Below are 16,375 nucleotides of genomic sequence, written 5' to 3'. Positions count from 1 at the left end.
AGATGATATATAGATGAACAGAGAGCTGGATAGAGACATAGATCGATAGAGATTGATAGGTCGATAGATTTTAAAAATTTATTTGCCATTCACTACTTTGCAACAATTCTCCCAATTTGGTTTGAAAGGAGACAACAGGTGACTTTTGTTTAAAGTCCAAGTAAAGAGAGAGGCCGTGTTTGGAGTGAGAATCCTTTAATAACTATATTTATTTCCAGAGAACAATAAATACAGAAATTGCAAGCAGTATATGTAACAGTAATATCTTCTTTAAATATAGAATCACCTACTTTTATACAACTTAACAGGCAAACATGTTTTGTTGTTGTTGTTGTTTGGAAATTAGCATTGGGAAAAGCTACATAACAGAGGAAATTCCAAGTAAAATCAAACAGTGTTCACTCTTAACTCTAAACACAGTGCTCCCACTACTGGTTCTGCATCGAGGCGGTGGGGAAGGCCAGAGGCAGGCTCAGCTTCGGGCGGCAGCAGTCTGGGGCTGCTCGGATTGGAGCTGCTTGCCAAGGTATTCCCTAAAAAATAAGAATGAAATGAGGAGAATGAGAATTTCAATAGCAAAGAATCACTTCCAAAATTGAAACACACTATGCACTGTCATACATACTTACTTTAACATCCAAAAATAATAAAGTCCTACAAAATTAAACTTTTCCAAATTTCAAAAGTACTTGTACTGTATGACTTCTACTTCATGTATCATACACAAGTTATGACAACGACAAACTAGTCATTCTTGTATTTTTATGAATAACTTGTAAAGTTATTACAATTACACAAACAGGTGATTACAAGGAAGTGTAGTTACTTCCTGGCGAAAGACTACTTTCCCGTTCAGATAAAGGGGTCTTGTTTACGGCTACTGCCACTGCTGCAATCTAAGAAGTTCAAAATCGCCTTAATTACGATTCTGAATGACCTCATAAATGAAAAACAAATGTCCTGCTGTTAGAGAATATGTGTATCTTCACCCTGGGATGACACAAGAGTACATGAAAATAAATCACCAAAACTAGCATTGGGAGTCCCCACACTAACAAGAGCTACTGGTCTGGGGCACTCACTCTGCCCCAGCACAGTCTAAAGCCCGCATAGAGACGGTCAGGCCAGAGCCACAGAACAATTCCAGGAGCTGAGCAGCAGCACTCACTCCACAGGTAGAGCAACTGGGGCTCAGAGCAGTGGTCCCCAATCCTTTTAGAGCACTCGCCTTCAGAAAATAAGCATGCGCCCACAGTATGTGCACACTTAGCTCTAAAGTACACACAGACACCACTGTGAATTCCACGACAGAAAACAATCTTGTCCCTATTTTCCTTTTAGGCACTTGCCCAAACTTTTGTTTTAGAACCAATTAGGAAGAAAAAGAGGCTTTTCAAGAAAAAACTATTTAAAAGTTTTCCTCTTACAAAAAAGCACGAGTTTGGAATAGAGACATGGGTTTACATTCCAGTTCCATAACCCCCCCAGGTATTCCCATGGGGGCTCTAGGAGGCGCTGGGTGTGGAGGCCCTGGCTGGGCTGCAAGCAGCAGGTGCACTGTCGATGCCATCCTCTCTTGCCTATCGTCTATCAACTGTGTGAGCGTTGCCAAGAAACCACCTTTGGGGGCCACCAATGTCCACAGGTAAATGTGACTCCGCCTCTCTCCACAGTGGTCCAGAAGGCGGCAAGCATTTCGCCTGTGCTGCTCTCCCCCTGCTACTGCAGCCTAGGCCAAAGCTACAAAGATTTTAAGACAAATAAGACAGAAGCACTGGGAATGCGGACGAGAAGGAAATGTCATGCAGTGGCGGAGCAGCAGGGAGGAGGAACTCGTGGCCCAAAGCATGTGAAGTGCTACGCCCCCCGCCCCAACCCAAAGGCTGCTCACTTTCTAATACCGTGAGACTGAATGAAGCGTCCCAGGACATGAAAGTGGGTTATGATCTTTTCCATCCCTCAAAGAAAGTTCTTATAACTTGACTCATTAATTTTGGATGTCATATTAAAGTGTTTAATATTCTTGTGCTACCAGGAACTGCGCTGACACAATTTAGACAATGGGATCTTATTTCCAACCAGAAGTTAAGTAAATAGTCATGTCCACTTCATGCAAAGGCTGAAAGGAAAGACATCCTATTATCTTTGTTAGACAGGAAAAACAAGAGTTTACAGCCACTATCTATGCTGCTACTCTGGGAATGCCTGCAACTTGGGAGCATTTGTGGTCACACAGATTTGTTTTCTTGGTGGTGGAGGTAATAGTATTTATGGCAGATTTCCAGATCTCATATTTTTCCTGCATATCTGTGAGAAATCAAGCCTGAAGTTAGATATGCTTCATTTTAGAGAGGTCTTCAAATATTTCAATTTTAGACTATTTAGTGTGGAGCCTTATAAAACATTTTAAAAGTGTACTCAAAGACACTGTGCCACTCTTCAATGACAGTAAGACATGGTTCTCTCCCTAAAGGACTGATGTCAAGGACCAAGTTCTAAATGTAAGTTTTCAAAAACGACTAGTAAGAATGTACGACAAAGCCTCCAGGAGCTCAGGCAGGGAACTGGTAAGTTACCACAAAGGGTCCTGTGCATCTGGTCACAGACAGGTTCCCAGCCTGCTCCATCCCTTCCAGAGGCATGAGGGTAGTTTATTCCTCATATCACACTTCACTAATACTTAGGAGACAACAAGTGGTGAAGATAATTATTTCTTCACAAAAGAAACACTCTTGTAGGGCCAAAGTAGGACAGTAAAACCCGGCACAGGTGGGCTGTTCCAGCAGGGAATGAAAAGACACACATGCAGTCACGGTTTCCACCCCACCATCTTCCACTCGTTTTTTGTCTTCCTGGTCAAAGATATACATTACAGGTAACATCCTCTCCTACACAATTTTTTTTTTTTTTTTTTTTTTTTTTTGGAGACAGGGTTTTGCTCCATTGCCCAGGCTGGAGTGCAGTGGTGAGATCACAGTTCACTGCAGCCTTGACCTCCTGGGTTCAAGCCATCCTCCCACCCTAGCCTCTTGAGTAGCTGGGACTACAGGTGCTCACCACCATGCCTGGCTAATTTTTTTACTTCTTGTAGAGACAGGGTTTCGGCATGTTGCCCAGGCTGGACGCTAACTCCTGGGTTTATGCCTGCTTCAGCCCCTAAAAGTGCTGGAGTTACGGGTGTGAGCCATCACACCCAGCCAGGCTTTCACTCTCGTTTTTTCGTACATACAAGGTAGCCCAGAGGCATCCACTTCTTCCTGACCGAAGTATGTGACACATAGAAAAATCAGCCCCTCCTTTCTTCTGCCTAGTTCAGGGTTTATGTAATTTGGATTTGGGGGAAGAGCAAGGACTCATATAGATGAAAAAGGGTCCAACTAAGAACTTGCACATCAGCGGGCCCCAGGTGGAACTTTGTGAGCCTGGCTTGAGTGTTTTAGGTCAAAATGCCAAAAGCCCAGCAAGAGAAGAGCCCAGACAGGATTCATGGAAAGAATCATCCAATTTCCTCCTCAAGCTTTCCTGAAAATTGCTGTTTGTTATGGCATGTGGGGTGTCAGATGGCTTGCTAACATACCAGGAGGAACTGAACCGTGGCTCTACTGAAAAGGGTATTAAAAACACCTAACCTATACGAACTTTGGGGAAAATCCACTCCTTTGAACTTGGCTTTTATTTATTTTATTTTATTTTATTTTATTTTATTTTATTTTATTTTATTTTTTGAGACTGAGTCTCACTTTATTGCCCAGGCTGGAGTGCAAAAGGAAAAACTAGTATAGATTTTACCTCAGGGGATAATAATGTATCTAGAACAAAGGATGCAAGGAGATCTTTTGTCAATTAATCTTGGTATTGAGTCAGCCTTTCTCTCTATACACGAAGATCAATACAATAAAATTTCACCTTATAATTCAGTCAAAAGGTGCCTGACTTGTACAAGCAATCCATAGGAATGTGACATTAAATCTTTGCCTCTGCTACTAAGATGCAAAATTTGTGAGGGGCAATATTTTTCTTCTCTTTAACTTCATCCACACCTGAAATCTCCTGAGATCTCAACATCTCTGCAACTGAAAAAAGGGCAGTCTGAAAACCTACTCCCCTTTTTAAAAGCCCAAGTACATAAACAGCTCACAAAAGAGATCATACTGCTGCAATAGAGTTTACATCTGATGAAGAAACCCTGAAAAACTGACTTCCACTTCCCACAAGGCACCACTGAGGCGGCGGTGAATTGACGGGGGCATTCTGAAGGCGACTAACTATCTAGGTTCTATTCTGTTAAGAGCTAGGGCACCAGGAAGCACTTACTTAGCTATAGTAACTCTTCAAACAACAGGAAGACCATTACCCATTCTAATCAAATGCCTCACAGTCACAGTATATTTAGTTGCTTAAAGACTCAAACATTACAGATGTTTCTTTCTTTAAAACTGTAATTGAAGACACTATAATAGTATTTCAACATACTAACTTTACCTACATAACTTGAAACACATGGTAACTTCAGCTGCGTAATTTAGTGACAGGAAAAAAGTGATTTTCTACTGACAAATATATTAATGAAAACTACTAAGTCTCTTTTATTTTCCTTTATTGGCCTTGCCTGCCCACAAAGTCAAGTAGAAAACCCATTGTTAGCAGCATTTTTGTACTGTTTTCTCTGGTCTTCCTTTGGTATGCAAATTTTTCATAACTAAAACCATAATGTTCTTGGAATTCTACAGCCTACTTCTTTCAGTAGGTTTGTCATAATGATCATTAAAACTACATCTGAGTCATAATTACATGTTTCTTACTCTTTACCTATCCTGTTTTGGAAAACAAGTTGGTATAAAATAAATCATTAACAAACTATTCTTTTCTAAATATATAAACACAATTTACCTTAGAAAATATAAACTTTATAGTTGTTTATAATACAGATTTATATTTGGTAAAGGGCAAAAATAAATCATCAATAATTTTACATAGCTCTGCTTTCTTTAAGGCTAACTCACTATAGTTTAGTTATAAGTTCAGCGATTCCTCTGGCTTTTATCATCATTTTGAACACAAAGCAAACTTTGTTTTATGAACCAGAAAAAAAAAACAAATTTTGTTTTATGAAAAAAACAAATTTTGTTTACAGGAAAACTGCAGTGCCCTCTCTCATCTGTATCTAATTTACAAAAACATTTAAATTCCAAGAGTAAGTACTATATAGTCCAACTCTTTCTACAGTATTTTGATCTCAGCCTAGGAAAAACAGTATTTAACATCACAACATGTACCATTTTTTAGTGCCTGCTAGTGACTAAGCACTGCACTAGCTGCTTGACATACATTTTCTTATGTACCTCTTCACAAGAATACCCATAAAGGTACAGAAGAGCCCCATTTATGGATATGTAACTCGAGTTTAGCAATGATAACTAACATGTTGTAACGTTAGGACAACTAGATTAGTGGGGAGTGTATTGGTACCAAGTCTGATTTCAAAATTCACAGTTTTAACAACTAATAGTACAACCTCATGGTACATTATTCTTCCTCTCACTGGCTGGAGATACATTATTGTACAGCTGTGAGAATAAAAAAGATAAAGAACATCACAGTGCAAATCCTCAATTTATTTTCTCAAACATATTTTCATGATCACTAGACACTTCCCTTTCTAACAGCATCTAAATTCAAAGACTAATAGGTTAGCAGTCTCCCTAAAGAGGTAATCCATGAAATTAAAAAGGAAAAAAAAAGAGATCAGTGATTCTAAAAGTCTATTCTATAGTCTATTTATAGGAGTTGTAGTTCTAAGAAACAAAAATGTACATTTTAAAAGAAATTGCATTAAAGAGTGTATTCTAAAAGCAATTTATGTAAAATTTGCAATAACAAAGTTATTTTTCCTACAGGAATTCCACTAATCAAATCTTTTTATTTTTCTTTTTAATAAGCTGTAAAATCTAAATGCCACTAAACAAAGCCTGTGTTTCTTTATCTCTGGCTATGCTCCAGAGTTGTCCGCTTCCCCTGCTGCCACCAGCTCTGTCACAGATAGGCAGTATCTTCCGTGTTTCACTGCTTTTCCAATGTGTGGTTATGACGGGCAGGCAACGCACTGAGTCACTCAAAGAAATGGAGTTGGCAGCAAACACTCCTTTACCTTTTAAATGCTGGTTCCTGATCATCAAGTACTTATAAGCAAAAGCAACCTGCACAACACAGGGCACACCCCTAGCCAACTGCACTGCATACAAATCCAGTTACACAATGTGCAGTGTGGGAGAAATGCCTGTGCAGTTACGAGAGCTTCTAATAAGAATATTTATTTTCTATTTATTACGAAGATAGCACATAAGCGAAGTCCACATTTAAGACTTATTGCAGATTTCTTTTTCTTGAATTATATTTAGGAAGACTGAGAGCATATGAGAGTGGAGATGGTGTCCCATTTATCATCTTCCAGTTTTCAGATCAGTCCCTGGTATAAACTAAGAGATCGATGACTGTTGATAGTTGAAGAGTCCTCCAGGAGAGTAGACCCGGAAAAGGATGCATCTTTCTCCTAAAGGAAAATGTGCTGCAACACTGTAGAGCCAGTCTTCATCAGTTAAACCTACCAACTACTCCACAATCTAACTACAGAATTGCTCAAACAAAATTTGAAAGTTATTTTTAATTAGAATCTGCATATAACATAAGAAAGCTCAACTAAATCCAGAGTAAAGAAATATTTTAGAAAATTAGTTCAATGTTTTAATGATATGTAGTAGAAAATGAATTAAATCAGCTTTATAATTATACTTGAAGGATCTCCTAGCCTACAAAATTATTCTTTAGAGAATCCATTTTCCCACAAGATATGCAAAAACTAAAATAAACCAAAACACGTGGGCCAGATGTTTCTTCAATATGAATTAAATCACCTGAAATGAGTCTCAGAGCTATTTAAAGAATAAAGCAGATTATACAACTTTGGCACACTACATAGAAGGTGACAGAGGTTTTTGATTTGTGTGTGTGATTTTGTTTGGTAACTAAGAATGTCAAGGATAAACCTGGGAAGTCGCTGGTCGCCTCCCTCGGATTTCTCCTCCACATCCAGCTGGTATCCAGGTCTCACAGATCCTCTCTCCTCCATACACTGAATCTCTCCCACCCTCCTCACCCCTGATCCCGCTTCTCACCATGGCTGGATTGGATCTGCAGCCTCTATACTGGTCTTTGCCCTCTAGTCTTTTACAATCGAAAATCTAGTACCCTCCCCACAGCCACTATCTCTAAAGTGGCCTTGCTAAAATGACACAGTTATTTTACCTCTCGCTGGTTTTCTACAGCCTTCAGGAAAGAACTCAGAACATCAAAGCAGAGATGGTTTATCATGATGTGGCCACTTTGCATGTCTCCTACTTTATTTTGGCTTCATAACAGACTCCAGCTGTCTGGTAATTCCCCAGCTGGGTGAGGCTCTCCCTACCTGGATGTGTTTGCATGTACAGCTCTCTCCCCCGCTTCTTCCTTCTGTTCACAGTCCCCATCTCCTCTCTGCCCAGAACCCTCCTGGGCCTAAGCCTGCTCTCCATGTGGTCACGTGGCTGTGCGTCCTTCCCATGGGGTCACAACACAGCATGCGCTTGCTGCCTCATCGTGGGATGAACCATCGATCTCTCTAGCTTTCCCCAAAATGGTAAACAGAAAATTTAGACATGTTGAAATTTGTAAATCCAATATAAACTTTATAAGGAGGTGATGAATGGACCTACTATCACCAACCCTCTCTGTCAAAAACCAGTTTTTAAATTAAATTAAATCTCATTTAAATGTGATCTACAATTTATTATTTTCTAAGTAAGCTAATAAAAGTAGTATAACTACTTCAGTTGTTTTAATTTCTTAAACATTTCAAACATTAAAACAAAAATTCTTGGCAACGCCTATGCCATCAGAATTACCAAATATTAACTTTCAAAAACCTACAAACAACGGATTCCAAGACTTTTCTCAAACTCTGAAAGGAAGAGGGACGTTAAAAGGTCCAGAAACCCAAGCACAACCACAGCATTCTAAATTATCTGCCAGTGGAAGTAGGTCATATGGCCCCCCAAAACCTAAGAATTAAAATCAAAGCAATTATTTATAATTTAGTACAGACGAGTACAGATTTATAACTCCTGGGGAAGAGATCGCTAATGTTCCCCAATATCCTTTTTCTCTCCTTCCTCAGTAACATAACCCTTTCATCTTAGTAGGCCACATAGCCTATCAGAGGAAAGATTTCATTTCCCAGTTCCTTTGCAGCTACGCATGGCCAGAAGACTGAGTAATGGCCAATACAGTATAAGGTGGAAGTGTTGAAGGACAACTTCCAGGAGCCTCCCCACAGCCTGGAAGATCCCCCCCGCTCCCTGGCTTCCTGCCACCCCGACAGCCAAGAGGACCAGGCCACGCCCAAGGGATGGCAGTGCACTGAGCTGAAGGAGGCTGGATCTCTGCGCATTGTCTAGTTCTGGTCTGCCCAGCCCATCCCTGGATGTAAGATAACAACAAATCTCTCTCTTAAGTCATGGTATTTGGGGTTTCTGTTACATCATTAGATGAACCTATCCTTCCAATTACTGTTCTCTTGAACAAAAATAACTATCCTTGAGACATAACCTTGGCTGGAAAAACAACAACAACAACAGCACCTATACTAGATATACACTGGCTTTAGTGCAAGTATATGTGACTAGATCAGTCAACCTGGGATTTAAAATATATTGAGGTAACAGCTTACCTACAAACTTAAATAAATCTAGACATATGACAATAGAACCAATATTTTTTTCTCCAAATATTGGAATTCTGAAACTTTCTGCTATGGTTTGAGTATCTGTCCCCTTCAAAACACATGTTGAAATTTAATCCCCAATGTGGCAGTATTGAGAGGAGGGGCCTTAAAGAGGTGACTGGGTCATGAGAGCTCTGCCCTTATGAGCGGATTAATCCATTCATGAATTAATAGATGAACGACTTTTCATGAGAGTGGGACTGTGGCTTTATAAGAAGAGGCTTGGCACGGTGGTTCACGCTTGTAATCCCAGCACTATGGGAGGCCAAGGCGGGCGAATCACGAGGTCAGGAGATCAAGACCATCCTGGCTAACACGGTGAAACCCCGTCTCTACTAAAAATACAAAAAAAAAAAAAAGAGGAAGAGAGACCTAAGCTAGCATGAGCGGGCGCTTAAGCCCCTGGCCATGTGATGCCTGTGCCACCTCGGGACTCTGCAGAGTCCTCACCAATAAGAAGGCCCTCAACAGACGCAGCCCCTCAACCCTGACTTCTCAAACTCTGTAACTGTAAGAAATAAATTCCATTTCTTCAGATATTACCCAGTTTCAGGTATTCTATTACAAGCATCAGAAACTGGAGAAAGACACTTTGCTCAGTGGTTTGTCTGAGCATGCAGCAGTCTTGACACCATTTCCACCTGACAGCTCACCTGTCATCTAGGTTGCCCCGTCTAATTCCCTTACACAGCGATGGGCAGAAAGGCAGACTGTGATATCGGGCCAGAACCAACAAAATCAAGTGTAACAACATATGACAGAGAAAATCTTGAGTACCCAAAAGGACAGTCAGCAAGGTTAAAACACATTAGGACCATATAATACTATCTTCTACCCCAACTGGGAGACCAGCACAATTTAAACAAAGAGAAGGAAGAAAGGAGAGGGAGACAGACAAAAACAACTGGGAGAAAAATGCCAGAGTATGATGACTTGCTTGTATGTTCTCCTTCATGAAGAGCTCTAAGTTTCAAACTGCATGTTAATGATGTTCCTAAAAGCATAATATATGAACAATTTGGTCTGAAGGGCACTGACCATTGACAAGAAATCATTTAGTGGTAAAAATTAGGCAAAATTTTTAATCAGGAAAATGTAAAATAAATCAAAATTCTGTTTTAAACATTTTAGATCACAATTTATACTCAAAACTATCCAAAGATTATTCCATTAAAAAACGTTAATACAAGCCACTCTAATAGTCCCCTATTCTTTGAAAAAGTTGTTACTCTTTCCAGTGCTATGCTGCAAATAAAAACACTTTCAACAACAGTAAATAATCTGTTGTACAGACACCCCTATACATTTACTTTTATATTTAATAATCAACCTTGATTGTATACCCATACTTTATATTTGCTCTCATTTAACATGACATAATGGCAAAATAATTTCTAACATTTTTTTCCAAATTGGAAGCTTTTTTCTCTTAAAGCTTCAGATTAAAAATTTATTTCAGGAAACTAACTGGTCCTTAGCTGCCACAATATAAAAAGACTATTCTTATCTAGTAACAATTTTTTTAAGTATATAATATTTTAAATCTAAGGTACTTCACATTTTTTATTTTGACAGAGATTTCAACAAGGTTTCAACAAGATTAAAGTAAATCATGCCTATCAAATTCTGAATAGATACTATTCTACCCCGCTACCCAGAGGAACTTCAGAACATTATTTGAAGAACAGAGATTCAAACAACAAATATATTCTATCACCGCCAAGTTAGTTCTGTATATTTGAAACCCTAAGGCATAAAAAAGGAAAAGATCTCTAAACAGGAGAACATCTACCCATCTACTGTAGAGCCGTGTAAAGATTCAAAAGATAACATCCCTCGTTAGTGCCTCCTTAGTGCCTCAATAATCCAAATTCTCTTCCCTCCCATTATCTGAAATAGGACTGTCTTCCTCCGCTCCCTCCTGCTATCTGTGGCACACAAGATCACGGAGAAAGACCAGGGAATCCTCTAACCATGTTTAAAGAATGGTTCTGCTTCCTCCCCACTATCTAGCCCCACTTCCACTTGCAAATCACCAGTTTGGACCATAACAAGTTAAATCCTTAGCTATGAGGAAAACATTTATTCAGCATGAATTAGACACCTCACCCCACCCCTGAATTAGCAATTCCTTTCAATAAATATGTATTTGCTAAGTCAGTCGATCTGAGCTAGTCTGGACAGATGTTTTGGTCTCACTAGCAGAAGGAGTATCGGCAGGAAAGTTTTCTACATTTTTAATGGTAGACAGTCCCACCTGGTTACTTTCCCTAAGTAACCATCCCATCCTGGCTCTTCAGGGCCTTGCCTCCATCAATTACCTGGCCCAGGTGGCCAATGGCCTTCTCGCTGCCACACCCATTGCATACTTTTCAGTCCTCCCTTCCTCCTCCTCTCAGCTTATTTTACACTGCTCACCACTACTCTATCCTTCCTGAAATATACTTGTTTTCCTTTCCTTCCCTAACAGCACATGTTCCTGGTTTTCACCTAATTTTCCAGCCAGTTCTCCTTAGAGTTAAGCAGTTAAGGTCTTAACTGCTACCATCCCACCCTCCCTGGGTAAAATCTACTCCTTTTCTGTCAGCCCATTCCATGTTTTGTCAGAGTCCATGGCAGCAGGTGGTTCTTAGCCTTTCTTGGATCACACAGCTCTTTGAGACTCCTGTGGAAAGCATGGGCTCTTCCCCTACTGCGTACAATTTCAGGGAGTTAATCCAAAACCTCCCCAGTGAAGAGCCCCTGTTCTACACACCCTTTTTCAGGTAATCTCATCTCCTTCCACGACTTCCACTCTCACTTGACTGATTACTTTAAATCTCTCAATCTAGCTCATATATCTTACTCCTGAACTCTAAACCTACATTTCCAGCTTTTGAATTTCTCCTCGGCTAGAATGCAGAAACAACAAATTCAATGTGTCTAAAAAATGAACTCCTCAGTGCCACCACAATCCTGTTCCTCTGTCTACATTCCTGTGTGAGTCAATGGAAAACATCCAGCTGCAGGTCGGAAGCCAGACTGCCAGTCTTGATGTGACTCATTCACCACCAGCTCCATGCAATCATTAAGCCCTGTCACTTCCATATTTTTAATAACTAAAAAAACTGGTCTTTCCTCTGTCTTTGCTGTCACCATTATTACCTAGGGAACAACTGCCTCATCTCTAGAGTGATCTAAGAGTTCCCACCTGGTTTTCTTGCCTCTAAACTTGCTACGCAGCAGGAAGGGTGATGTCAAACACGAGCCTTCTCACAGTAGCCCCCTGTTCAGTCCTCTGATTGCTTCCATTATTCCGGGAAAATGTCCACACTCCTGAACGTGACAAGGAAGGCTCCCCTACCTCGGCAGCCACATCTCTCCCAACTCGCCCCTTCAGCCTCCGTCCTCAGCCTCACAGGGGCCAAGAGCCACTCGACATGGTTGGCTACTGAACCCCAGGAATGGGGCACATGCAGACTCATCTGTGCTGAGAGTGAAGCACTTGCCAGATTTTTCAGACTCAGTGTGAAAAAAATGGAAAATGTCTCATTAGAAAATTTTACACCGATTACTCGTTGAAATAATGTAGATATAGTGGGTGAAATAAAACATTATTAAAATTAACTTCACCTTTTTTTAACTTTTAAAAATATGGCTACTTGAAATTTTTGCATTTCTCCTGTGTCGCTTGCATTAAATTTCACTGGGCCGTGCTCCTCTAGGCAACAGAACTCCATGCAGATCCCCTGCTTTGTCCCTTCTGGCAATGCCATCCACTCGACAGTATTTGTTAGGTGCTACCCTGAGGTGGGCACCAAATGTGAGCCAAGAGAAGGCCAGCAAAGCACGAAGCCCCGCCCTCCCCCTCGCCATCACATGGGTCAGCCCTCCTTAGGGCCTCAGCACAGGCCGCTTGCCTCCAGGAAGACAGTCCTGACTTCACCAGAACCAAGATAAACGCTTCACTCATCTTTCCCCAATGAACAAATTAATAATTAATACAATTAGTCTTGTAGTTCCAGTTCTGCTCTTGGCTGATGACTGACAGCTGGAGATTTGAGGGCAGAGGCTGAAAACCTTTGGGCCAGAGCAGCTGCCCTCCTCAAACCTCCCCACACCAAACATAAGAGACTAGCACCACATGATTTTTTTGGCCAGCCCAGTTTTTTTTCTTTTTTTTTAAGTTATACTTTTTGTCTTTAAAATTAGGACAACCAGACCAGAGAAAAGTTAAGTTGATATTTTGGAAGAGAGGAAGAAGAAAATAATGAAACAAGTTTACTGTGCACTGGTTACCAACTTGGCTGAATTTGGAGAAACAGAACACCCACATATAAGAGGCTATATGAAGCCAATTTATTACTTACAGATAGGCAGCAAGGGACAACAGAGGCCTGGGATCCATGGCAAGCCAGTCCCCAAAACGTGCAAGAAAGCAGCCCAGGGCAGATGAAGTCTCATCTGTGCATGCCTCACTTGCAAGGCAGCTGAAGGACCCCAGGAAGTAGCCCACCCTGAGTTTTACACCCTGGGGGCCACGTGATGTGTTGGGCTAATGTGCTGAAGCTCACCCTGTTGCAGGGAGGAAGGGAGTAAGGAACGGAGCCCAGGCTATTCCAGGCTGTCCTTCCCTATCTGAGGATATTACATTCCCAGCATATCTAGTTATTCTTGTAAGCTGCAAGTGAGAAAGGAGACAGAATTGGGTCTGTCCAAGGCCACCAGAAGAACTGCCCTGCAGACAGGGCAGAAAGCCCAGCCGCAGCTCTGTGGAAGTCCTTCCAAGTCCTCTGAGGAATGGGCCTCACGCACTGTACTAGTCAGGTCATCCTCCCACTCTGGCTTCACTCAGCAGGTAAAGGGGAGACAACCAGCCAATGAACAGGCCAGGCAGGAAGCAAGGGAGCTTCCCGCACCCAGGAAATTGGAAGGACATATCCAAACCATGCCAGCTGGATGTGGAAAGCTGAGCTAGAATGTCATGATGACACACAGCTCAGCCTGCACCTCTCGAGCAATCATGACAGTCTTGGGCAGGAAAAGCAGTCTACAGAGAAGAAGTGAGCAGCCTGGCTATGAATGTGAGAAACCACGTGAGAATGGGAGGTGGAAAACACTGCTGCCTGCCTCACTTCCCGCCAACTTTCTGGTCCCCAGTTTCAGTGGACTGTGTGACTTCACTTAACTTAGATTCTGTGAGCCACCTGATATCCTTGCCACATGTCTCCTTATATTTAAGCTAACTCGGGTAGATATTTGTTTCTTGTAAACAAACTATTCTTGGAGAAGAACAAGAAAAACATGTTTAGACTTAGTTTAACTAAGGTATTCTCACTAGCAGAATCAATTACATTCCTGTTTTGTTCTGATGGATCTTCTAGTGGCTACCTTGTTTCTATCATTTACATTATTTCTTAAGGTATAGCTTCTTGAGTTTATTAAAATATTGCAAAGTTTTTTTAGATTATCATTTAACAATCAATTTTACCAAAACCATGAGTCTGAGTAACCACAATATCACAATATATTGCATCAATGGACCTCAGTTACATAAGAGAATAAATATCCTACTTCTGAGGAGATCCGTGCCCATGTATTCAGGGCTGCAGGGCCATAACGTCTGCCACTTACTCTCAAGCAGCTCAGAAAGAGAAAGAGAACACACACAAATGCAGCATAATGTCAAAGCTGGTGACTACAGATGAAAGCAGCTTTTCAGTAGTTAAAATTCTTTCCAACTAAAAAACTCAAAAACAAAGACTCATGAAAACATTTTTTCTTTCCACACTTCCCTTTTCCACCTCAACCAGGAGGACAAAAGTGCCATACTGGGGGGAGGGGAGCAGCAGGGTAAAGGACTCTGGGTTTTTTTTTTTTTTTTTTTTTTTTTTTTGAGATGGAGTCTCACTCTGTTGCCCACAGTGGAGTGCACTGGCATGACCTCGGTTCACTGCAAGCTCCGCCTCCCAGGTTCACACCATTCTCCTGCCTTAGCCTCCTGAGTAGCTGGGACTACAGGCGCCTGCCACTAAGCCCAGCTAATTTTTTTTTGTATTTTTAGTAGAGATGGGGTTTCACCGTTTTAGCCAGAATGATCTCGATCTCCTGACCTTGTGATCCACCCGCTTTGGCCTCCCAAAGTGCTGGGATTACAGGCAAGAGCCACTGCGCCTGGCCGACTCTGGCTCTTTCATGATTTTGTTGGGCTCTGGACTCACCGATATCCACAGTCCACACGACATGAGAAAGATAAACCTCTTACTTAGTAAAATAAAATCCAAAAAGAAGTAAAATTAACATTCAGGTGACTGTAATTTTATTAAGCCTTCACGTGACTTCAAAGGATGCCTTCTGATGTTAATTCCACTACTGCTAGAATCCAAGTTCCGCTTCTGACAACACTGTTGTGACTCCCTACACACAGCGTGCTCACAGGGCGCCTCTGCCTGAAGTCCTCCTGGTACCCCAGCCACATCTCCACCAACTCACTCCTTAACCCTTAACACCTCTAGCACTGCCTGCTCCCGCCTGTTCCCAAGCTCCTGTGACACCTACATACACTTCTGTCACAGCTCTCACGATAAGGAAAGACACCACTTCTCTTATTGTCTCATACCTCAGAAAAAGAAAGAGGAAGTAAAAGCTAAAGAAAGGCAAAAATGAGATCAATAGTCAGACAGCCCGGTGCCACACCCCAGGCCTGGTTTGGTAGTTAAAAATCAACTCCTGATCTAACCGCTTGTATTAGCTATAGATTCCAGGCATTGTGTAAGGAGCACTGTGAAACTTTCTATTCTGTTCTGTCTTGATTACTGATGCATGCAGCCCCAGCCACGTACCCCATGCTTGCTCAATCGATCATGACCCTTTCACATGGACCCCCTTAGAGCTGTAAGTCCTTAAAAGGGGCAGGCATTTCTCTCCCAGGGAACTCAGTTTTGGGACACAAGTCTGCCAATGCTCCTGGCCAAATAAAGCCACTTCCTTCTTTAACCTGGTGTCTGAGGGGTTTTGTCTGCGGCTCGTCCTGCTACATTTCTTGGTTCCCTGACTGGGAAGTGAGGTAATTAACAGATGGTCGAGGCAGTCCCTTACGTGGCTTAGGCCTGCCCTCTGGAGCATCCCTGTGGGGACTCCAGCCAGCTTGAGCGACGCGGATCCTGAGAGCGCTCCCAGGTAGGGATTTGCCCCAGTGGAATACCTCATCAGAGCGGTGCACGGCAGGCCCCTGCGGAGGATCAACGCAATGGTTGAACACTGGGAAGGAACTGGTGCTTGGAGTTGGACATCTGGAATACAGTAAGGCGGTCTTAGGAACTTGCTGACCCCATTTGAGTGGAAGCATGGCCTGATCACCCACGGCGTGCCTTTATTGGCACTTTGGTTTTGATTTTGACTTGGCTTGAATTGCTTGATGAACAGGTGTGCCTTCATCGACACTTTGGCTTTGGTTTTAATTTTGATTTAGTGTGAATTAGACAAGTGAGTGACCTTTTACCCTTTCCTTCTCTTGTAGTGTGAGAGTTGTTTTGTCTCAAAAAAAAAAAAAAAAAAAACAAAAAAAGTTACACTCAAAGT

General features: G+C 41.6%; 1 protein-coding gene across 5 annotated transcripts in view; it reads right to left on the bottom strand.

Moving 5' to 3' along the window:
• Positions 1–178: 178 nt before the first annotated feature.
• Positions 179–16,375, bottom strand: part of ATP6V1H (ATPase, H+ transporting, lysosomal 50/57kDa, V1 subunit H) — a 121,714-nt gene continuing 105,517 nt past the window's right edge. For all 5 annotated transcript variants that reach the window (XM_011998110.1, XM_011998112.1, XM_011998114.1 and 2 more), the window contains one exon: positions 179–533. In XM_011998110.1, coding sequence (XP_011853500.1) covers positions 473–533 — 61 coding nt within the window. In that variant the 3' untranslated portion in view covers positions 179–472. The remainder of the gene's footprint in view (positions 534–16,375) is intronic.

The sequence above is a fragment of the Mandrillus leucophaeus genome, unplaced genomic scaffold, assembly GCF_000951045.1.
Source record: "Mandrillus leucophaeus isolate KB7577 unplaced genomic scaffold, Mleu.le_1.0 Scaffold556, whole genome shotgun sequence".
Taxonomy (NCBI): domain Eukaryota; kingdom Metazoa; phylum Chordata; class Mammalia; order Primates; family Cercopithecidae; genus Mandrillus; species Mandrillus leucophaeus.
The sequence above is the reverse complement of the archived record's forward strand: the minus strand, read 5'-3'. Positions and strand labels throughout refer to the sequence as shown.